General features: G+C 44.5%; 1 protein-coding gene across 18 annotated transcripts in view; it reads left to right on the top strand.

Annotated features, from left to right (window-relative positions):
• The window catches only part of ST3GAL3 (ST3 beta-galactoside alpha-2,3-sialyltransferase 3), a 369,636-nt gene that overhangs the window by 102,222 nt on the left and 243,202 nt on the right, over window positions 1-24,212 (top strand). For 14 of the 18 annotated variants that reach the window (XR_005583508.1, XR_005583506.1, XR_005583510.1 and 11 more), the window contains 3 exons: window positions 1,336-1,383; window positions 4,210-4,335; window positions 21,058-21,100. Coding sequence is in view for 13 of the 18 variants with exons in the window: in XM_039483726.1 (XP_039339660.1) it covers window positions 1,336-1,383; window positions 4,210-4,335; window positions 21,058-21,100 (217 nt within the window). In the remaining 5 variants the exon portion in view is untranslated. The remainder of the gene's footprint in view (window positions 1-1,335; window positions 1,384-4,209; window positions 4,336-21,057; window positions 21,101-24,212) is intronic. The other 4 variants (XM_039483729.1, XM_039483728.1, XM_039483732.1 and 1 more) reach the window with 2 other exon arrangements.

The raw sequence follows: 24,212 nt of genomic DNA, 5'->3' as shown, positions 1-24,212 counted from the left end.
ATTCCTGCAACAAAGCTGCTGGGAGGAAGACTGCTTGTGAACCTCTGCTGCCTATAAGAGCCCACCAGACCAGGCACAAGCTGATTGCAACATGGCGGGATTGAAGATAAGTCCTGGTCTGGAGTCTAGCTGTATTTAACCTTCAAAGGCAAGCTAGGCCGACGAAGTGGGTATTCACCAATGAAAGCTCATGCTCCAATACGTCTGTTAGTCTATAAGGTGCCACAGGACTCTTTGCTGCTTAGGCCTCTATAGACTCTCGTGAAACACTCAGAGACCAAGTGTTCCCACAATTGTAAGGACCTTTAAAGGAGAAAGGGTTCTCCAAATACCCAAATGGGATCTACAAAGACCCAGTTTATCACAGGATGACTTGATCACATTCGATAAGTACCTACACGGGGAACAGAAATTGGGTTATACTGTAGAATCCTCTTCAGTGTAGCAAACAGAGGTCTAATGTGATCCAGTGGCTGGGAGTTGGAGCTAGACAAATTCAGACTAGAAATAAAGTAAAATTATTTTATACCTCAACAACATCCCCCCAGCAATGGGGCATTATTATTAACTATTCATGATTTTTTAAATAATGTGTATTCTGGCTGTGCCAGCAAATGCAGGCATGCCCCAAAAGAGACAGTCCCTGGCTCAAACAGGATCAGCATTCAAATCCTTTTTTTCTATGATGTAGATAGCAAGCTGAAGCTTCTCCCACTTCTCAACACATGTGAATCCTCTGGGTGCTCCAAGCATTAGACTTTTGCTGTGCTACACAGCTAAACAAATAAATAAAACCCATGCTGAACACGTAAGTGTACCTATCTGTCAGGTTTCATATGTATAAGTCATTTATTTTTCATCTGCTAATCACCATCTGAGATTCTCTAACTTCAAACAGCACCCTCTTTTGCTAGATGCCTGTTATTGTCTGTAACACTGGGGAACAGTGGGCATGCATACCTGACTGGTGAAGAGGTTCATGTTCCTCCTGATGGAACATAGCAAGGGGGATTACCTCCTTACAAGAAAAATGCAGAGTACTGCAAGAAACACAATGCAATGATTTGTAGTTCTCTGCCTTGTAATGGCAACGGGGGTATCGCTTAGAGTGACATCTGTAGGCCGTATATGCTGGACTGTGGTGTATTTGCCAGATGGCATGTGATTCCTGCCGCAGTACAACTAAACATACTCTGAAGGTATGGATTGATTCATATGCACATTAAAATGTGGAGTATGCAGCCGCTACATGATAAAGAGAAAAGAGAAGCCTCTTGTAAACAATTCATGGATTTATTTAAAAGGGGAAAATGAACTTGTACTCTTGTGTTACAGATTCAGTGGTTCTTTCCTTTGACTCCGTTGGACGTACAGTAGGCTCAGGTACAACATCCCCTTCTCCCCCCTCTATCTCCCTCACAAAAAGGCTTTTATTTAATTAGACTTGGTAGCCATGTTGGGAGGCAGATAACAATGAGTCAGATCTTGGTGCAGGATTACATTGAAAATTGGCTGTCTAACCAAACTGGCTAAATATATCCCTTTGTTATGAGCACTGGAAATGTTAAGGGACTTATTGTGGCACAAGGTCTTGTCTGCATTTGAAATGCTACAGAGACACAGCTGCAGGAATGCAGCTGCATTGCTTTAGTGCTTCAGTGTAGACACTACCTATGCCGATGGGAGGAGTTCTTCCCTCGGTTCAGGTAATCCACCTCCCTGAGAGGCGCTGTCTGCACGGGGATTTAGGTTGGCTTAACTACATTGCTCAGGGGTGTGGATTTTTCACATGCCTGAGGGGCGTAGATGGGTTGATCTAATTTTCTAGTGTAGGCCACTTCCAATACTCAGGCCATGTCCACACTAGTACTTTTGTGGGTATAACTTGCATCGCTTAGAGATGTGAAAAAAAACACCCTCTGAGGGACATAAGTTACACTGATAGAAGCACCAGTGTGGACAGCCCTATGGCTACAGGAGACGCTCTCCTGCCGACATAGCTACCACTGCTCGTGGGAGCGGTTTAATGATGTCGACGGAGAGCTCTCGCCTGTCAGCGTAGAGTGGCTATCTGAGCAATCTTGCAGCAGTGCAGCTGCTTCGGCACCGCTGTGAGCTCGCTGCTGTAGATGTGAAGTCAGTCAGGCAGAGGAGCTGGGCGCACACAGTGAAGTTAATGGCCCAGTTTCTAGTGTGAAAGACATTGAATTGATGTTGCCCACTGACTGGGGAACAACGGTTTCATTCTGCCAGGAGAGGTTCTCAGCTGGACGTGCAATTGAATTATGTGAGGGAAGGGTGAGGAGGAATGCTCTGAGGAGGGGAATTTCTATAGTTTCTCAAGCAGGGCTGTGATGTTGTTTTCTGCAGAGCTAAGCAGAGTTAATGAACCCAAGGGGAGCGTCTGGATGATTACATTGCCCTCTGAGTATGACCATGTGTATTACTGGCCATCACATAATTAAATTGAAGCAAAAAACAAAATTGAAAGGTTCCTTTGTGCTTGGGCTGCTTCAGGGAACTAGTGAATATTAGCTTGGCTGTCTGCAGCACAACATGGTCTTTAGTTAAGGCACACGGCACTGAGGTAGACATTTCTGTAGAGTAGCCACAACATTGGATAAAATTCAGTTGACACAGTTTATAGTTGTGTGTGTGTGTAAAGTACCTACGCAGGGGTTCTCAAACTTCATTGCACTGTGACCCCCTTCTGACCAAAAAAAAATAAAATTGCTACATGACTCTAGGAGGGGGAACCGAAGCCTGAGCCTGCCTGAGCCCTATCGCCCCAGGTGGGGGTGGGCCAAAGCCGAAGCCCAAGGGCTTGAGGCCTGTATCCTGAGCTTTGGCGCCGAGGGCTGACACTGAAGCCTGAGCTCTGCTGTCCAGGGCTGAAGCCCTTTGGCTTCGGCCCCAGGTGGTGGGGCTTGGGCTTTGGCCCCGGGCCCAGCAGGTCCAACACAACGTGTCCTTTTATACCTGCTAAAAGTCTGGCCTGATTCCCTTTCCTTTTCAAAAATGAAATTTGCTCCTGGATTTCTTTTGTCCAATACTCTTTCCTCCCAGGTTGGTAGGAATAGTTTGCTGCCTTCCAGCATGGTACTAGTCTTCTGCCTGCACGCTTATCAAACAAAGCCTGCTGCCTGGCACTAACAATGAAGCTTGTGCAGAAAACTCAGACTTACCCTGGCCTTGGTGTCATTTAGTTCATTTTTAAGCCCGAAATGCATTCTGATGTTCTTTCGTCATTCTCTAGAAACTGATCTATGAAGAGTGCATGATCTGATTCAGGAACAGCTTAGGGTTGCTGGCACTGCGTGCAGAATGGAAATGCCGCCAGGTTTTGGTGAAAACAGTTGTCTTGGTGCTTTGCATTAACCCCTCCCCCAAACCCTGCGACACTAACTACTGTGCAGAGTTTTCTCTTGTACTAAAGGACAGTTTCTTTAATCCTCAGAATTGGGCAAGAATGGAAAAGATTAAAAGTATATGAAATCTCTGGGTGAATTCAGAGGGGCATAATTCGATCTTGGTTTCCCCTGAATCTTTGCTTAGCTACTTACCAGTTTTAAAGCATAGTTAATTCCATGGATAATCTGAGTTTGGCATACCTTTACAGAACCCTGACCGGTTACTCATCAATGGGGAGTTACAATATTATCTTCCTATGTGCCAGTTTTCTATGAATGTTAAAAATAGGAGCATTATCACCCGAATGGGGTGTTACAATTTGAGAGAAGATAAATAATTAGAAATTTAATTTATTAATGAAAAACAAATTCTCTTGATCAGTGTCTCTGAATTCGTATTTTTGTGAGGGGTGGGGAACAAGGCTAGTTGTAAGCAGGCTGACTCGCTGGGACTATTTGAAGAGACAAGTCCCTGCACTCTGATTTATTACATCTCAGGGAGAGCAGTTGGAGTCCTCAGGAGGTCAGTAAAACACCCTTCTGTAACTCCATCTCCCCCAACAAAATCCAATTTCTCTCTTCTTATTATGAAGCAACCTGCTACTCTGGAGAGAGGGACTGAGAAATGCCCAAGAGAATAGGTTTTCCAGAGATCTGTGTGCTAAATTGCCCTTGTATTAAAAACCTTGGATTTATTATGCTGCAAATTCTAGCTCATGCTGAGAATTGAGACATGTAATAAGACATCAGTCTGTGTGTGGTCTCTGCCCACTGAGGGATAGCTTTCCTTGTTAAACAGGAAGAGGAGAGAGAAAAACTGAGACTTTTGTTCTTCTGTCGTCCATCCCATCACACCTTGCTGCGAACCCAGGAACTGGCAGTGCCCAGAAAGAACCTGTAGCTGCACCAGGCCCAGCCATTCTGAGTAGGTGTTGTTTCAGGTCGGGGTATGAAAGGCGGAAAAGTTGAGTATTAAAAAAAATAGTTTAGTAAATTAATTATTCAAGATGAAGCTGTCAATCACAACATCATTCCTAGGATTTCATATTTTAAACAAGCATAAGGAAACTTTCTATTGTTACCTATCAGCTCTGTGTTCTTGGGGAGTCAGGGGGCAGTGTCCAGCATGTCTGACTCATGAAAGACACCCCTCACCCCCAGCTTCTGCGTGAACCAAAGCCGATCAGAAGCAAGACTTACAAACAGCAATGACAAGACGGTGGAAGAGACACCTAAACCCCTCCGGACAAGGGTGACAGCTTGGAAATGCTGCTTGACCCAGCCTGCTGAATCGAGGGACATATAAGGGGTCAGCTTGGTAGTGTTGATTAACCTGGTCCTCTTAGATGCGCTCTGTTAGAGTGTGTGTGTGTGTGTGTGTGTGTCTGATTCTGGGGCTGGAAGAATCCAGCCCTAGGGAACCTAGGTCCTGCAGGATAGCTCCATTGGGAGGGGACTTGCAGAAGGGAAAAGTAGACCTAAAAGTAGATGAGAACACAAGTAGTACATTGATAGAATTACAGAACCCCCCCAAAGAGTAACCCTAATAAAGACTATACCCCAAAGTAATGGGCAAATCTGGTAACACTATTTACAAATGGGCAGACTGGGTACTTCGTTTAACTTTTTAGAAGTGCTCAACCATAACCACTAATTCACGTCTTTCTATGGCCAGAATAATTTCTTGAATTGACTGTAAGACTTCATTTTGGTTTTGTATTTACGGTTCTGCTTATGTGCAATTCTCACCTTTCAGGAGTGCCGAAAGACTGCTGCACTCGTAACTCTTCAGCAGGTGGAGGTCGGGGTAGTCAGGATAATTCTGTGAAATGTGCAGAAGGATTGTCCGGCGGTCACTGAGCACCTAGCTATGTGTTGATTCACAGAATAGCATTGGCATGGAGCCTGTGGCTAGCTGATGTGATGAGAGATGGAGTGAGGTTTAGAAGCAACAAAGAATCCTGTGGCACCTTATAGACTAACAGACGTTCTGCAGCATGAGCTTTCGTGGGTGAATACCCACTTCTTCAGATGCAAGATGAGGTTTAGAAGTGTAAAAAGACATATGGCCCTAAATAAAGGGGTCCCAGAGGCCACATCATGATCTTGTCTGATAGTTGGGGCTGGATGTTTCTGGGGTTCTCCTTTGGCCCATGCATCAAAGATAAGATCTTGAGCAGCAAGGGAAGGTCCGTGCTTTAGTCCTGGGTGTATTGTCTGGACCAGCTTTTTAGTTGGGGCCAGACATCATAAGAACCTGTGTTCTGAACTCTGGGGTCTTCAAAGCAGAAAACAAAGTAGAAAGGGAGTTTGAGTGGAGCCTGGATCTCATTCACCTGGAATGGACGCTAAGTGCTTTTTTATAGTTGCTTTGTTTTACATTCAGATGCTGGCTACACCCACTTAGAGCTTAAAAATCAAATTTATATCTCCACTAATTTTGTACAAGAGGTTGTTGGGTTTTTTTCTGTCTGAGAGCAAGCAGATTAATTGCTCTGCTCTAGGCGTGGGGAGGATAAAGGTGCATTGAAGATATCTTTCCCTACAAAGACTGCTGGAAGCTATAGATTGAGCTTTACTCGCCATCTTGCTAACATGCAGATTGAAAGTGGTAAGAGTTTTGGTACACACATGCCTGTGTGTAAATCGTATCTGTGCACCTGTCAGAAAGTGAGGTTTGATCCACAGTTGCCAACTTCAATGTGGTAAATAAGCACCCCGACTTTCACAATAAGCCAAAAATCAAGCTAATCCTATTTCAGAACAAGGCCAAAACAAGCCAGTCCCTAAGAACTCCGACACCCTATGTGACTAGATCCCCCGACGTGAGTCTGGGACTATGGTGGGCCCCCTGTGCTCTCTGCCCCTGCTTGCCCCTTGCCACTGCTTGCCAGGAGCCGATCAAAAAAAAAAAAGAAACAAAAAGCTACAAGTCAAACAAGCTACAAGCCAAAAACTAGCCAACAAGCAACTCACAAGCCAATTAAGCCAAAAACAAGTCCAATTTTTGCATTTTTTTGTGGTGGGTTTGGCATGTCTTGGCATGTCTGGTTTGATCTCAGCAGTACCCTTTGGTATAATAGCAGCTGGTTTAAGCTGCTTTGTTCAAGCAATTTAAATAGTATACAGGTTTTGAGCCTCCCACATATTTTAAGGTTGGTTTCTAATCTGACCCTTCTCCTCTGGGGAAGTAGTGTGGACTGATGAATATAAAGAGTGGTTTTCAAAAATGTGTGAGTGATTTAAGAGCAAAAGACCTATGGGAATTTAGGTGCTTGTGAAAATCCCACCCAAAATGTACTGTAAAGAAAAGTATGACACAGAATGCAGTACAGAGCTAAGTGCCAGAAAGAGAGTCTGGGATCCTAAATGACACATTTTAGATGGACCCCTCTGATCAAGTACTGACTGCTTAGCCGTTGCATGTTTGGGGCTGTGTTGGTATCCAGAGCTCCTTCTACTGAACTCCTGGACCCTGATTCTTTTCTTCAGGAAAAGCTGGAAGGTGTTTCTCGCTCTACAGCCAAAAGGGGCTGTGAGGTGGGAGGAAATATAGCACCTTCTTTTGCAGCAGCCTGCTCTTTATTCCCTAAGGCACACATAGGGTTAATTTGGTGGGTCAGAGGGTTTTGTTTAGTACAGTGGATTTTGGTGGTTTATATTTACTTATTCTGCAGAACTGCTTTCCCTTTTTGTTAATCTTTGATTAATGGGACTTACTTCCTATTTTATTTATCTGACTGTAGACTAAATGGGAGATGGTGGATTTTTGCCAATGACTTTCATGTGCTGGTTTTCTGATGTAGACAGTCTTTCCATGACTTGACCAACATACTCAGTATCCCTGTCTGTTCCCTCACCACTCCTGTTGAGTGCAGCTGTGAGGGTGTCCATTCGGAAATGCTGAGAATTGGTTTATAATGGATCTTACAGTAATAAAACTTCAATGTCATTTTTCTTTGTCTTTGGTATCTCTGCAGATTGTCAGCCTCCCCTGTAGGTCACTGAGAGCTCATGTACATTACTTTTTTATTAATATTATCTTTGATTTTTACTAGGAAATATGATACAACTTCTAAAATGGAGAAACATATTCTCTTGAAAGATTCACTAAGGGATCATTAACTGTATTTACGCAAGTGGACACGTGGCATTGAGTGAAATAACAGTTTATTTAGCAAAGAATGTGAATGGATTTAAGCAGATAACTTCTTGGGAGAATAAAGGGCATATGCAGTTCATAGGGTGAAATCTTTCACCTTCATACCGGAATTCATTCCCTGAATTCAGTCTAAACCAGACTAATAGATTTTCCTGTCCATGGAAGTTACTGTAATTTATTAGGAAAGGAAAAAACTCTCAAGATTTACACATTCCATTCACTTTATTATGAAAACTGGAACCGCTCAGCCTTTAATAATACTAAAACATTGTGTTTGGAATGACATCAGTTGTCTCATTCTCTGAACTAGTGAAACTGGCACCTATTTTGAGGGCAGGGTCATGACTAAGGCTTTTGTCATGGTTATTTTTAGTAAAAGTCATGGACAGGTCATGGGCAATAAACAAAAATTCACAGAAGCCGTGACCTGTCTGTGATTTTTTGCTTTTGTGGCTCCATGGTTTTCCCTGCCAATGTGGTGGCTTGGAGCTGTGGGGCTCCTGCTCTGCCCACGGCAACTGGAAGCTGCTGTGGGCGGGGGGGGGCCCTCCACCCATGGCAGCTGGGAGCTGCAGGGTGACCATATTTTCCAAGGAGAAAATGGGACACCCCCAGCTGCTCACCCGAGGCATCCCCCTCCTCCAGCATGAGGCCGTCACCCATTTTTGGAACCTTTCAGGAGGCCTCCTGTTGCTGGATCCCTGCCAGGGCCCCTCTGGCTGCCAACTCCAGAGTCCTGCAGCCCCTGGGGCTGAAGCAGAGAATGTCACGAAGGTCTCTAGAAGTCACGGATTTCACCTGCAACATAAATGTTGCCTTAGTCATGACTGCTACTAGAGACACCTCTTCTGATGGATCATCCATGGAGTGGTATTGGCGACTGCTTCTCAAATGATTGCTCACTTGCTCTTCTTTCTGGTTGGGAATGAATTAGGTAATCACTTTGTCGTGAAGAGGACCTCTCTAGTATATTGCTTTCTACAGGATATAAAGCTGGGGCAGATGTCTTAGGGGCCACCTGGTCAGAGATTACAGGGAAAGGCAAATTAAGGGATATTACTTACTTTTGCTGTAAAATTTGGAACAATAAGTAGTAGTCTCATGATTTCTGGTGTCACCAGTATTCTCAGGGGATTGGTGATAGGATATGGAGCCTTTCTCCTTGAGCATATAGGTTTGAGTTGCAGCTGTGTTGGTAGAGTTAAAAAATCATTGCCGTGTGATGTAATCTGTGGAAAATGAAGTATTGGTCTCAGGGTATTGGATATTTATCCACATTAGCTGGCACAATTATTGTGGTGATTATTATAGGCTGAGCTGGTAATGGCTTTCTACACTTAAGGTTGCCCAACACTTCTTATTATCAGACCCCGTTTTCAGTTGCTTGTGCCTGTGCCAAATTTGAATGGTATGGATTGAAATTTCCTATGCTAGCTGTGCGTCTCAGGCTGAAATTTTGGGAAAGTTTCAGAAAAAAGATTCAGCCATTTCTGAGAACAAGATTTGGGAAAAATACATTGTTTTGTCTATGTTTTTAAAAATGAACTTATAAGTGTTTCTTTGAGAGAAGCTCTAGTACTGCCTGTACTTTAAGGTGACCAGAGAGCAAGTGTGAAAAATTGGGGCAGGGATTGGGGGGTAATAGGAGCCTGTATAAGAAAAAGACCCCAAAATCGGGACTGTCCCTATAAAATTGGGACATCTGGTCACCCTACTGTACTTTGGAGTCAGAACGTGAAATTTTGTAAAGGGGGATTGTCAGCATGGTATCAGGGATGTGCCTTCTGCTGCGCCAGTTAGAAATGAATGCCAAGTTTTGTAAGTCTTTGAAAAATCTCAGCTCACGCATGACCAGTACAGACTTGTTAGAACTTGACAGCTAAATTCCCCAGGTTCCTACATGTACTGGGCGTGCTCCAGACTAGGGTTGCAGGGGCTGAGCGGAACTTCCTCTGCCATTGATGCTCCTGGCTGCTGTGCCGCCAGGTGCAGGAATGGAGCACAGGGAGACTGTCTTCTGCTGTCAGTGCTCCACCTGCTGGTGCTCGGGCAGTGAGCAAGAGGAAGCTGCCTGACTTGAATGCAGGGGGAGCAGATTGGGAAGAGGAGCAGCATGGGGCAGATAAAGGAGGAGCTGGGGGTACGGGACTGGAGCTGGGCCAAAAGGCTGGGCCTGGGGTAAGTAGACCAGCCCACCTTAATTCTGGCATTTCCTAATTTTTGACTGCTTGGTTTTGCAATCTTAATGGTGTTTTTTTTAAAAACACTTTTTGTGTTTAATTATTTATATAACTCTCCAAATCATGCTACATGCTTTTATAGCTTTAAACAGGTTCCTGCACCAAAGAGATTGCAATCTAAGCAGTAGAAAAAGGAATCAACTCGAGTCCCTGCTTCTCCCAACACTTTCAATATTACCTTTCTTTAATCTGGACCTATGTTAAATATTGAAGTTATTTAACCCTTTGTTTTCCCTTCCCTATTTTAGTTACTTATAACCCACTTATTCCTCTTCCTCGCTGATTCACATTTCTAGTGACCCTTAGCCTATCTGCTTGCAGTCCTTCCTACCCCTTCCTCTGAATAGTCTTCTCAGTCTTGATAGAGACTGAACTGCACCAGGACAGGGTTGACACGTAGTTGGGGAGAACTACTACTACTAGAGGACTTCAATCTTCTGAGTTGTCCAGCTTAATTCCTCTGACAGTCAGTAAAATTTAAACAAAGGAATTGGACTTGCGTTCCCACCATGCTGTATAAGAAGTTTAAAACTGTAATTCCATATCTAGGCCCTGATCTGCAAACAAGCAGCAATTCTTTCTCGATTTTTGTGGCACAAATCATTCTATTCACAGTTATCAAGTAGATGTTGAAGGGGTAGCACTTGTGCCTTCTGGTGTGATTATTTGTGGGTAAATGTTTCAAAATCAGGCTCATAGTGGGAGGCCAAAAATACTGTGAGCCAAATTCATCCCTGATATATTGACTGCAGTTGAGTTCACACCAGTGAAGAATTTGGCCCACTGGGTTTCTATATATCTGTGTGGCTATCACTGTAAAACACAAATTTGAAAATTTGTATTTGGTTTAATCCTTCATGTCCTGGGACGGTCTGTTTGGGTGGTCTGTTCACAGTTTACAGAGATTAGACTAAGTGCTTCCCACTCACAGACCAGCAGCTGGATTACTGTTGGATGCTTGGGAGAAAGGGCCATATTTGTGCCAGCATTTAACTTGGCACATGATTTGCATCAGTTATAGAGCTTGCTATGCTTGGCTGTACTTCTGTTTTTATAATCCCTATTACACTTTTATTATTAAATTGTTGACAGCCATTAGGTTCTGATTCAACTCTGGTCTTCCCTACAGTATATAAATGTGTTTTATTTCTGACCTGAGGAGATCTCATGCTCTTCTGGGGTTGGAGAAAATTTATTTCCCATGTTCATTCAATTCTGAGCTTCCCCACATTACTCTGCTGTTCTTTGTCAGCTGTGGTCTATAATTTCCTAGCATGAGTGAGAATGTAGTCACCAGGTCTGTTCAGTTACATCTACCTCTCAGCATAGTGCTTCTTTAGTGTATTTCCCCTGTGGCTTGGAGGGGAAACCCTTTTCCAGATTCTCTCTCATACTGTTCTGCCAGTGAACCCATTGTAAGAATCTTTGTATTTGTTTGTTTATTTTAATATCTTCTTTTTTGGCCTATTATTTTCTATATCACTCCTGTTGTCATGAATGATTTAGCCACAGTGCCTTGGAATTAATGGGAAATCCTGTTGTCCACACCAGAGTGGCATGAGAGACTATGCAAATAGAGAAATCTGAGGGGCATCGCTCTCTGAGGGAAATACTGTAACTATGAGTTCGGATCAGGGTGTGTTTTCCACACAAAAAGATGTGTGGAAAGACAGTGAGAGCTGTCTAAAGAGAAGGACCTGGTTCCTCTTTTCATCTTAAAAATGCACTAAGACGCTGTAGCGGTAGGTGTAGTATAAGTTTGTAGATCAGAGGTCAGCAGCCTTTCAGACGTGCTGTGCCGAGTCTTCGTTTATTCACTCTAATATAAGGTTTCGCATGCCAGTCATACATTTTAATGTTTTTAGGTCTCTTTGTATAAGTCTATAATATATAACTAAACTATTGTTGTATGTAAAGTAAATAAGGTTTTTACAACGTTTAAGAAGCTTCGTTTAAAATTAAATTAAAATGCAGAGCCCCCCCGGACCGGTGGCCAGGACCCGGGCAGTGTGAGTGCCACTGAAAATCAGCTTGGGTGCCAAAGAGGTTGCCTACCCCTGTTCTAGATAGATCTTAGGGTCTGTTAAGGCTATGAAGTTTGCTCGGTAGTACTTTGAGAATGGCTCTCCTGTTTTACCTCTTGACTATACAATGTGTAGTGACTGGAGACTTGATTTTGTAGTAACAATATGCTAAGCGTAATTTCAAATAAGAATACTGTATGGACTTGGGCAATGTCCACACTGCACTGCAGTGTAGACTATGGGGGTGTGAGTTGCACAGCACAACAGAGTGTCGCACTCCAGCTGCCCTGTATGGACCCTGCTGATGCAAACTAAAAGGTACCTGGTGTGTGTCTCCACACAGGACAGGCAGAGTGCATCACTCTGGTGTGCTGTGCAGTTCGTACCCAGCAGCACAGTGTCGACAAGCCCTAAGACTGCATTATGCACTCCGATTTCCAAACGTGCTATCATGGATTGCTTTTGTGCCCTCATTGTGCTTGATTCCAGTCATATGGATAGTAATTATAAAGCCTCTGCCTCCACTCACCAGAGTGCTTGTACAATTGCACAATATCATAAAGGCAGGTTAAAAACAAAGCAAAGTAAAATAAAAATCACCTTAAAATTGAAAGTGTATGAATGTATTTGTACTGTGTGGACATAGCGTATCATTGTGGGCCTGTTTGTTCAGTGGAGCCTGAACAAAGAAGTCTTGTGGTGCTGGAGTCTTGCTTTTCAGTGTTGTGCTGAACAGTAAGGGTTGACTCTGAACTGTGTTTGAATGAAGTTTGCACCTCAGAAGGCCTGTAAAATGAACTTCTATAGCAGAACAGACAGCACCAAGTTTCTGACATCAAATAGCTATCACCGGTACTTATCTCTGAGTGCCTCATAATCTTTTAATGTATTTTATCCTCACACCACCCCTGGGAATGAAGGCAGTGGTGTTGTCCTTGTTTTTCAGATAGGGAACTGAGGCACAAGAAAGCAAAGTGACTTGCCCAAGGCCACCCAGGGAATCTGTGGCAAAGCGGGGACTTCAACTCAGGACTCTGTCCTAGGCTGGTGCCTTAACTGCTGGACTATCCTTCCTCACTGTTAGTGAAGGTTGGGTCTATAAATCTATAAATAGCCATTGGTAGAAACAGAGGAATTCCCAGAGGTCCATCTAGTCTAGTATCCTGTCTCTGACAATGGCCAGTACCAGATGCTTCTGCAGGGTGTTTACATCTTCCTCTGAAGGAGGTTGTGAAATAAGCTGCCCTCCACAGTAGGCCTCAACCTGATCTCCAGTAATTAGAGATTGGCTTAAGACCTGAAACACGAGGTTTAATATCCCTGCTAATCTTTATCCTTAATTGTAACAACTCTGGATATTTTTGTTATCCATACAATCCCTTTTGAGTCTTAAATTCTTGGCCTCTGTGTGGCAATGTGTTCCACAGTTTAATTACACATTGTATGAAAAAGAATTTCCTCTTTTCAGGTTTGAATTTGCCACCTTTTAATTTGATTGACTGTTTCATTGTTCTTGTATTATGGCCCAGGGAGGAAAGAAGTTTCTGATCTCCCTTCTCTAGATCATTGATTCCATTATATACTTTTATTATTCATAGATTCATAGTTTAAGACCAAAGGAAGGGACTGTAAGATCATCTTGTCTCACCTCTTGCGCATCATAGGCCATTAATTTTCACCCAGTTGTCTCTGTATTGAGCCCAATAACTTGTGTTTGACTAAAGCATCTTCCAGAAAGGCAGCCAGTCTTGATTTGATCATGTCCCATTTTATTCGTCTCCTCTCTCAGGGTAAGTAATCACACTCTTTTCATATGAGCCTTTCCTGTGCCCTGGATCATTCTCCTTGTTCTTCTCTTAACTCTTTTTACTTGAATCTTTTTGAGATGGGGACACCAGTCCTGCACACAGTATCCAGGTGAGGCTGCACCACTGATTTATACAAAGGCATTAGAATATTCTCACTGGTCACTATCATATTCCTGATTTTTCCTAACATTGTGTTTGGGGTTTTTTTTGACCCCAGCTCCACGTTTGAATAGAGGTTTTCATTGAGCTGTCTGCAGTGACTCACTGGTCCCTTTCTTTAATTATTCAATTAATCTAGAACTCTGTAAGGTGTCTGAGTAGTTTAATTGTTTTCCCTGCTAATGTGAGTTACTCTGCATTTATTGAATTAAATTTCATTTGCTGTCATGTTGCCCATTCATCTAGCTTGTTTAGCTCTCTCTGAAGTCCTTCACAGTCCTCTCTGGTGCTGAGTAACCTAAAAGACTGTATGCTATCTGCATATTTTACTCCTGGGGGAATTTTGCGCAACTGTGCATGCATAATTAATGAGCTGAACATATTTTTAATTTTTTGTGCAGAAAATAAGCTTTGCCAAAATGTTGCTGCAGTTCTGCCTTTTGCCCACCAGAGGGTGCTGTGGTGATAGCACAAAGCAGTAGCTCCCGGCCAGCACAGGGAGGGAATAAAAAAAGCCTGCCTTCTTCGCAGTGCCTGTCAGGCCAGGCCAGGTCAGGAGGCAGGGGCTATGGGGAGACAGACAGCGTGAGGTGCTGGGCGGGGGGAGTCAGATGGGCTAGTGGGGGAGGACAGACTGGGGTAAGGGCTGAATGGAGTGGAGGCACAAGACCACAGGGAGGAGGGAGGTGCAGAGGGAGGGCGTGCAGAGCTACATAGGGACAGGGGCGTGGCTGAGTGGGGGCACAGAGACACTGGGGTACAGGGACACATAGGGACAGGGGAGTGGCTGAGTGGGGGCACAGAGACGCATGCGGATGGGGGAGGGGGTACAGAGCCACATAGGGACAGGGGTGGGGTGCAGAGCCACATGGGGATGGGAGGAATCAAGTGGGTGTCTGAGTGGGGGTGGAGGGACAGGTGGACTGAGGTTTCAAGGACACATGGGGATGGGACAGATGTGCTTGACTGAATAGGAGAGGCTAGGGGTCAGCCAGGGTCTGCATGGGGGAAGCTCCCTAACAATCCCTTCCCAACCCTCAAAAAACCTGTTCCATACTTTCCCCACCCATACCAACAACCCTCCAAGTTCACACCCAGGCTCCTTCCCAGCAATTTACTTCCCTCTCCCTCAGCTCCTCTGTTATCCCTGACTCCCCCAAGCCTTTGCACTGCTTCTGAGGGGTGCGGGAGATACGGTTCTGTATTGTAGTGTAAATGAATTATTACTCAGAGTTCTGTATTAATATACCTAGTAAGGAATCTGTTTGTCAAAAAAACATTTCTTGAATCTGTTTTTGTTGTCTGTATTGTTACAGACATACTTGCTGAAAGGTATTTTGAAATAAATGACCAAAAATAATTGAAACTGGTGTGGTTATATTGTGTTATTTTGACAAATAAAATGTGCAGAATTTCCCCAGGAGTAATATTTACTGTCTTCCTACTCATTCCCTTCTTTCCAGATAGTATATTAAACATCACAGAACCTAGTTATAGAATCCTAAGATCCCTGCTGTTAGCCTTTTGCAACAATTAAAATGACCTTTTAATTCTAGTCTTTGCCTTCTGTCTTCTAGACAGTTTTTTGTCCATGAGAATAGTTCGCTTCCCACCCTGTGACATTTTAGCTTGTGTAGTAGACTTTTGTGTGGGGCCTTGTCAAAGGCATTTGGAAGTCTAAGTAAATTGTACACATCAGGTTGTTCGGTTATCTAATCCAGTCCCCTGCACTCAAGGTAGGACTAAGTATTATCTAGACCATCCCTGACAGGTGTTTGTCTAACCCAGTGGTCTCCAACCTTTTCATCTGGTGGGCGCCAGACGAAGGACCGTGGCGGCGGTTGAGCATCCGCCGAAATGCTGCCAAATTGCAAGCGGCGTCATCGAGAGGTGTCGCCACCAAAATGCCGCAGAAATTCGGTGGCATTTCGGCGGATGCTCGACCACCGGCCAGGACGTGGGCGCATTTAGATGCCACTGTGGGCGCCGTAGCACCTGCAGGAACCGCGTTGGGGACCCCTGGTCTAACCTGTTCTTAAAAGCCTCCAGTTACAGAGAGTCCACGACCTTCCTAGGCAATTTATTCCAGTGCTTAACCACCCTGCCAGGAAGTTTTTCCTAACATCCAACCTAAACCTCCCTTACTGCAATTTAAGCCCATTGCTTCTTGTCCTAACCTCAGAGGTTAAGGAGAACAATTTTTCACCCTCCTCCTTGTAACAATCTCTGATGTACTTGAAAACTGTTATCATGTCCCCCCTCAGTCTTCTCTTGTCCAGACAAAACAAACCCATTTTCTCCAATCTTCCCTCATAGGTCATGTTTTCTAGACCTTGAATCACTTTTGTTGCTCTTCTCTGGACTTCCAGAGAAGGTCCACATCTTTCTTGAAATGTGGCACCCAGAACTGGACACACTACTCCAGCTGAGGCCTTATCAATGTGGAGCCGAGTGGAAGAATTCCCTGGGTTGTCCTTACTCCCCTTTTTATAGATAGGCACTATATTTGCCCTCTTCCAGTTGTCTGGAATCTCTCCCATTTTCTATGAGTTTTCAAAAATAATCGCTAATGGCTCAGAGATCTCCTCAGTCAGCTCCTTGAGTATTCTAGGATGTATTTCCTCAGGCCCTGCTGTCCTGAAGGCATCTAACTTGTCTAAGTACTTTTAAACTCGTTTCCCCCCTATTTTAGCCTCAGATCCTACCTCATTGTCACTGGCATTCACTCTGTTAGATGTTTGATCACTACTAACCTTACTGGTGAAAACTGAAATAAAAAAGGCATTTAGCAGTCCTGCCATTGTCACATTTTCTGCTACAGACACCCCTCGATTGATGCATTCATTCCGTTCCGAAAAGCCTTGCGTAACTCGAATTTTGCATAAGTTGGAAACCTGTACATTACGCAAAAATTTCCGCAACTCGAAAATCCTATTTCTGGCTTATGGAACTTTTTCTGTAAGTGTGAATTTGCGTAAATCGGGTCTTGTGTAACCCGGGGAGCATCTGTATTGTCTCCCCCCCCACACCACATCCCATTGAGTAATGAGCCTATTCTGTCCTTGGTCTTCCTCTTGCTTCTAATGTATTTGTAGAATGTTTTTTTTTTGTTACCCTTTATGTCCCTCGCTAGTTTAATTTTGTTTTGTGCCTTGGCCTTTCCAGTTTTGTCTCTACATGCTTGTGTTGTTTTTTTATATTCATTCTTTGTAATTTGACTTAGTTTTCACTTTTTGTAGGACTTCTTTGTTTTTTTTGTTTCAGATAATTGAATATCTCCTGGTTAAGACCCAGTGGTTTCTTGCCATACTTCCTATCTTTCCTATGCAGTGGGATTGTTTGCACTTTTGCCCTCACTGTCGCTTTGAAAAACTGCCAACTCTCCCGAACTCTTTTTCCCCTTAGATTTGCTTCCCATGGGATCTTGCCTACCAACTCCCTGAGTTTGTTAAAATCTGCCTTCTTGAAATCCATTATCTTTATTCTGCTGTTTTCCGTCCTACCATTCCTCAGAATCATGAACTCTCTCATTTCACTTTCACTCAAATTCTCAATCAGTTCCTCACTATTTGTCAAAATCAAATCTAGGACAGTCTCTCCCCTAGTTGCTTTCTCCATCTTCTGAAATAAAAAATGGTCCCCAATTCCAATAACTTGTTGGATAATGTGTGCCCTACTGTATTATTTTCCCAAGAGATAAGTCCCCCATCACCACCAATTCCTTTGCTTTGTATGATTAAACTGACTAACCTGATTGCCTTCTATGACGAGGTAACTGGCTCTGTGGATGAGGGGAAAGCAGTGGATGTGTTATTCCTTGACTTTAGCAAAGCTTTTGATATGGTCTCCCACATATTCTTGCTGGCAAGTTAAAGTAGTATGGGTTGGATGAATGGACTATAAGGTGGACAGAAAGCTGGCTAGATCGTTGGGCTCAACGGGTAGTGATCAATGGCTCTATGTCTAGTTGGCAGCTGGTATCAAGCGGAGTGCCCCAAGGGTCGGTCCTGGGGCCGGTTTTGTTCAATATCTTCATTAATGATCTGGAGGATGGCGTGGACTGCACTCTTAGCAAGTTTGCAGATGACACTAAACTGGGAGGAGTGGTAGATATGCTGGAGGGTAAGGATAGGATACAGGGGGACCTAGACAAATTGGAGGATTGGGCCAAAAGAAACCTGATGAGGTTCAACAAGGACAAGTGCAGAGTCCTGCAGTTAGGACAGAAGAATCCCATGCAGTGCTACAGACTAGGGACCGAATGGCTAGGCAGAAGTTCTGCAGAAAAGGACCTAGGGGTTACAGTGGACGAGAAGCTGGATATGAGTCAACAGTGTGCCCTTGTTGCCAAGAAGGCTAACGGCATTTTGTGCTGTATAAGTAGAGGGATTGCCAGCAGATCGAGAGACGTGATCATTTCCCCTCTATTCGACATTGGTGAGGCCCTGTCTGGAATATTGTGTCCAGTTTTGGGCCCCACACTACAAGAAGGATGTGGACAAATTGGAGAGAGTCCAGCAGAGGGCAACAAAAATGATTAGGGGGCTGGAGCACATGATTTATGAGGAGAGGCTGAGGGAACTGGGATTGTTTAGTCTGCGGAAGTGAAGAGTGAGGGGGGATTTGATAGCTGCTTTCAACTACCTGAAAGGGGGTTCCAAAGAGGATGGATCTAGACTGTTCTCAGTGGTGGCAGATGACAGAACAAGGAGTAATGGTCTCAAGTTGCAGTGGGGGAGGTTTAGGTTGAATATTAGGAAAAACTTTTTCACTCAGAGAGTGGTGAAGTACTGGAATGGGTTCCCTAGGGAGGTGGTGGAATCTCCTTCCTTAGAGGTTTTTAAGGTCAGGCTTGACAAAGCCCTGGCTGGGATGATTTAGTTGGGGATTGGTCCTGCTTGGAGCAGGGGGTTGGACTAGATGACCTCCTGAGGTCCCTTCCAACCCTGAGATTCTATGATTCTATTTTGTTAGTTGTTTTAAAATAGTCTCATCCACCTCTTCTTCCTGGTTTGGTGGTGTATAGTTGGCACCCTGAATGACTCATCTCCTAGATAGAAAGAAAAGAAATAATAATGATTGCAGGGGGTGGGGGTGCACCCAGCCATGGTATAGGGAGGATAATGGGGGACCATGGTATTGTGGGGGGAGGTGGAGGGCATACACAGACTCTGACATGGGGGAAATGGGGGACACAAAATTTCTGGCAGGGGAAGAATGGGGACCTGGGTACAGGCAACATTTGGGACTTGGAGGGAAAAGGGAGAATGGGGGCAGGGCCGGCTCTGGCTTTTTTGCCGCCCCAAGCAAAAAAAGCAAAACACAAAAAAAACGGCAGGGCCGGAGCGGCAAAGCAAAAAACAAAACAAAACAAAAAACACCTGTGAACACCGGCAAAGCACAGACACACAGGAAAAAAAAAACCTGCGGGGCGGGCGGAACCAGAGTGTAGGGGGACTCCCTGTGCTGCAGACATGCAGCGGAGTGCGCGCCCGGTCGGGAGGGGGAGGGAGAAGGGGGCGGCCAGGGCTTCAGCGGGGCGGTCGCCACGCGGCCTCTCCTGCAGCACCGCCTGCCGGGAGGGCTCTGCGCCGCTCTGGTCGGCTGGGAGGGAAGGACGCGGGCTGCCCTGCCGAGTTTGCGGCAGGCACTCCCCTCTTCTGTGCCGCCGCCCCCTACAGGGGGGCCAGAACGGCAAACCAAAAAGAAAAAGAAAAAGAAAGGCATCCGGTATGCCGTCCCTTGGAATCTGCTGCCCCAAGCATAAGCCAGCTCGGCTGGTGCCTGGAGCCGGCCCTGAATGGGGGGCACAGAGCACCTGACATGCGGGGATAGTGGCAGTGGTATGGGGGGGAGACAGAGCCTCAGGGAGGGGTAAGGGGATTGCATGAGTCCCTGAAATAGAGGGAGAATGGAGGAATGCAAGGAGCCTGTGCTGTATGCAGTAAACTCAGCTACAGGTGCTGTGAAGCGTGCAACCCATTGTGAGCTTGGATCTTAATTCTCCTCATTTACCAAGGGTGAAATCGCGATCGCATTGAAGTCAATGGAAAAACCTCCACTGACTTTGGTGGGGCCAAGATTTCATCCCAGGTACGTAGTTAAGCTGTCTCCTTCTGGCTGTATGGTGTTTGGATGACCCGTGAGCTCATAAGCAATATTTACACCAGAGTTTCCCAAATCATTTTATAATGAAGACTAACTCTTAGCAGTGAGGCCATCTTATAGGCCGCCTCTTCTCAACACCCCCCAGTTTCACAGTAGCACGGGCTATCCTCTTGCTCCTTTCCCCTGGTATGTGCAGGAGCAGCATTTTCATTCTTTTTCCTTTAGTATGTCCTGATTGTTACACTCTTTGGAGCAGGGATCATGGTTTTGTTATATATTTGTACAGCCCCCAGTTCAGTGAAGCCTGGCGGAGGCTGCATGTATGGGGGCCCCTAGGCACTACCACAATACAAATAATGCATTATAGTAATAAGCAAAAAGTAAGTCTCTTGGGATGTATCACCTGGATTCTCAGAGAAATCATTATTTTATTACAATAGTTTAATTGATTTACAAGATTACACGGTATTTCTAGTTGTTAAAATAAGTGTTTGCATTCAATTCTACACATGAATCATAGAAACAGACTTTCCCATGGGAATGTTTCTGTGGCTGTTCGCTGTTGTTCCTGAGAGGCACAGATTCTGACTAGCTCATCCCCGGATTCTCATTGCAGGGCTCCAGAGCTCTCCACTCCTCTCAGATGCAGTTCCTGCATTACCAGCTGTACCCAGAGCGTAACTGTGCCCCTGTTAGCAACCCTGGTCAGGAGAGCACTTCTTTAATCGCAAGGCTGGAGGCAGGGGGTGGTCTTAGGCAGTCAAGAGAAATTGGAAAGCTCTACCAGTTCCCGAAGTGGGTGAGTTAGTGACCAGACTAGCCCCACTCCAATCAGGAAAGCATTATATGCCTTCCTATTCCCTGTCTTGCATGGTGCTGCTTCTTTGGGCTCTTCCTGCAAAGGTCTCAACTAGTTCTAATGACTTTGGAATTAATGAACCTGAAGATTCAGAGGAATTATTTTGGGGCTGTGCGTTTAATTAATGTTACTCTGTAATGTGTATAGGTTGACTACACTGTATATTCAGCTGTCATTGCCAATCAGAAATAGTTGTGCTGTTCAGTGAGGAGTTGCTGTCCTGTTTTGTGGTGGGAGAAGTGACTAGCTGCTGTTGTTTCATGAAGTCTCCTGTTTTTGTCTTTCAGAATATGACAAACTGGGCTTTCTTCTGAAACTGGACTCAAAACTGTGAGTAGAACAATGGGAATGCTACTTTCCTTTGCTTTTTTTGTTATGGTTTCTATTGCAGACAACAAAACGTCTGGGTTACTCGTGCAGTGTGTGGATTGGTTGAGAGGACAGTGCATTGTCAGATGGGAGAGCTGAGGTTAGGAGCAGACTGAAGGTTCCTGCTTTCTGGGTGTCACTGCTGCATGCCTAGCTAGGCTGGCAGAGACTTTGGTTCACTCCCTTTCAATTCTTGATGGCTGATCAAGAGGATAGTAACATCAACCTTAAACTATGCCTGTCTTTCTGCCTTATGAGTCTTATTCCGAGTCTTCAAAATAAGGAAAGGTTAAATAAGCCTGAGGAACCATGGAAAATAGTAAGCTGTAATGTAACTCAGAGGTTGGAAACTGATTCCTTCACATCTGGGCCATTCACACATGACCCCAGAAGCTTGTTGAAAAATTGGAGATGGTGCAAAGAAGGGCCACAGAAATTATTTGGGGGCTGGAAAAAATGCCTAAAAGCAAGAAACTTAAGGAACTTAATCCGTTTAGCGTATCAAAAAGAAAATTAAGAGGTGAGTTCAATAAAGTGAATAAATACCTTCACAGGGAGATACCAGGTACTAACTGGCTCTTTAACATAGCAGAGAAAGACATAACAAGAATCGGTGTCTGGAAGTTAAAGCCAGACAAATCGAAATTAGAAATAAGGCACAAATTTTATCCATGAGAGTGATTAACCAGTGGAATAAACAACCAAGTGGAGTGGTGGATTTTCCATCTCTTGAAGTTTTCAGATCAAAGGAGGCTGCCTTCTAGGAAGATGTACCATCATCTCTGTTTTTTTTCTGGCTTAAAGAGTAGTAACAAAGTAGCAGAAGATACTATGCATGTATCTGAGATGATAGAAATAATTGTGTATTAGTTACTGTATAGAACCCCAAAAAAACTGCATGAAAAGACTGTTTAGGTTGGAGGTTCAACTCCATTCTACACATGGGAAACTGAGGCACAGAGATTAAGTGAAAAATAGTTAACTAGTTTGGGGTGCCCAATTTGAGAAGCCGTGGGCCTGATATTTCAAAGTACTTAGCATTTTATAGCACTTTCTATGTTTAATGCAGAGGTCCCATTGACTTCAGTTACAGTTGTGAGCGTTTGGCACTTCTGCAAACCAGACCCCAGGTGTTTTAAATTGGGTACTCAAAAAATGAAGCTTATAACTTGGTCAAATTTGGGTAAATTTTCACAGGGATGATCAAAGGTACATCTTTGACACCAGGCTGACCATCCCCTCCTTCCCCTGCCAAATTTCAAGTTTCTATTTCAAAGCATGGAGACGACAGGGCTCCTCAGTTAAACATCTGTAAGATTTTTTTTTAACAGAGACAAAATAATGTATTTTCCCCCAATATTGTTCTCAGAAATGACTGAAGTGTTTTTGATCTAACTTTCCAAAAACATACAGCCAGAGGCAGAAATCTGGGATAGGAAATTTCAGCCCAAATTGTTTACATTGGCAAAATTATAAACAAGTGAAAACAGGTGTGATGGGTTGGACCCCTCGGAATGCTGCCTGATGTGCTGAGATACCACTGAGTCTACCTGTTCTGCCAGCATGGGCCCCCTTTAACCTGTCTTGCTGAGCCAGGCTTTTAAAACCTCCTGTAACACACACATAGGCAGGGCCACCCCCAGCTGCAGATCTGCTCTGGGCAGACTCAGCCTAAGGGACTTGCTCCAGCACTCACATGTCTACCTCCCTTGGAATACAGACCCAAAGATATATTATGAAATTCGCTCCCTCCCTCAATGTGGAGAGAGGTGTGCACATTACTTGCCCCCACAGTTAGAAATTACAGAAACTGGGTTTAATAATAAACAAAACAAATGTTTTTAAGTATAAAAGGCAGATTTTAAGTGGTAAAAGGGGTAACAAACAGAACAAAGCAGATTACTAAGCTAGTTTCACTAGAGAAATTGGTTACAAATAGTATTTCTCACTCTAGATATTGTTGCAGGCAGTTCACAAAGGTTCTGTGGTTCAGAGTTCCAGCTGTATTCCTTTTCAGACTGGACCCCTGTCTCAGTCTGGAGTCCCCACTTGCCTTCCCTTTTGCAATCTCTATTCTTGGGCAGACAGGCCATGGAGAGGAGGAGTCCTATTTGCCTTCCTCCCCAAATGTGACCCCCCTTCTTTTACTGTGGAAAGTTACAAGAAGTCCCAGGTAATGTTTTCGTATCAGGTGACAAGACCACCTGACTCTGTAGGATCACAGTGTCCATGAGTCAGGGGCAGTATGGAGTGTCCACAGGAAGGCCAAGCTTTTCACAGTCCATTGTCTTTGCTGATGGGCTTTCCGCCCCATCTGGCTTTTCCATTGTTGTACCTGAAGTGTTAGCAGGGGGCGTCACCAGGGGTGGCTCTAGACATTTCGCCGCCCCAAGCACAGCAGCATGCTGCGGGGGGCGCTCTGCTGGTCGCCGGTCCCATGGGACCAGCGGACCCTCCACAGGCGACTGGCAGAGTGCCCCCCGGGGCATGCGGCCCCAAGCACGTGCTTGGCGTGCTGGGGCCTGGGCCCGCCCCTGGGCGTCACCCAAAGTAGCGTAGTTGAAATACAGATACATAGTCAATATTCCTAACTTCAGATACAGACATGATACAGGCATACAGATTGGATAATCACATTCAATAAATCATAACCTTTCCAATGATATCTCACATGAACCATTTTGTAGAAGCAGCAGAGAATCCTGTGGCACCTTATAGACTAACAGACGTTTTGCAGCATGAGCTTTCGTGGGTGAATACCCACTTCTTCGGATGCAAGCATCTGCTTGCATTCACCCACGAAAGCTCATGCTGCAAAACGTCTGTTAGTCTATAAGGTGCCACAGGATTCTTTGCTGCTTCTACAGAACCAGACTAACACGGCTACCCCTCTGATACATGAACCATTTTGTATAAAGTACATCTCCGTTATTTCATATTCATATCATAAGCATATTTTCATAAGGAATATGGAATGACAGATCACAACAGAGTCTTATGGAAAGGGTTAGGCAGCCTTAGCTTTAGGTGTTCCTACTTGCACCACCTATAATGATGTGAGAACTATTATGTG

The sequence above is a fragment of the Mauremys reevesii genome, linkage group 8 (assembly GCF_016161935.1).
Source record: "Mauremys reevesii isolate NIE-2019 linkage group 8, ASM1616193v1, whole genome shotgun sequence".
NCBI classification, from domain to species: domain Eukaryota; kingdom Metazoa; phylum Chordata; order Testudines; family Geoemydidae; genus Mauremys; species Mauremys reevesii.
The sequence above is the reverse complement of the archived record's forward strand: the minus strand, read 5'-3'. Positions and strand labels throughout refer to the sequence as shown.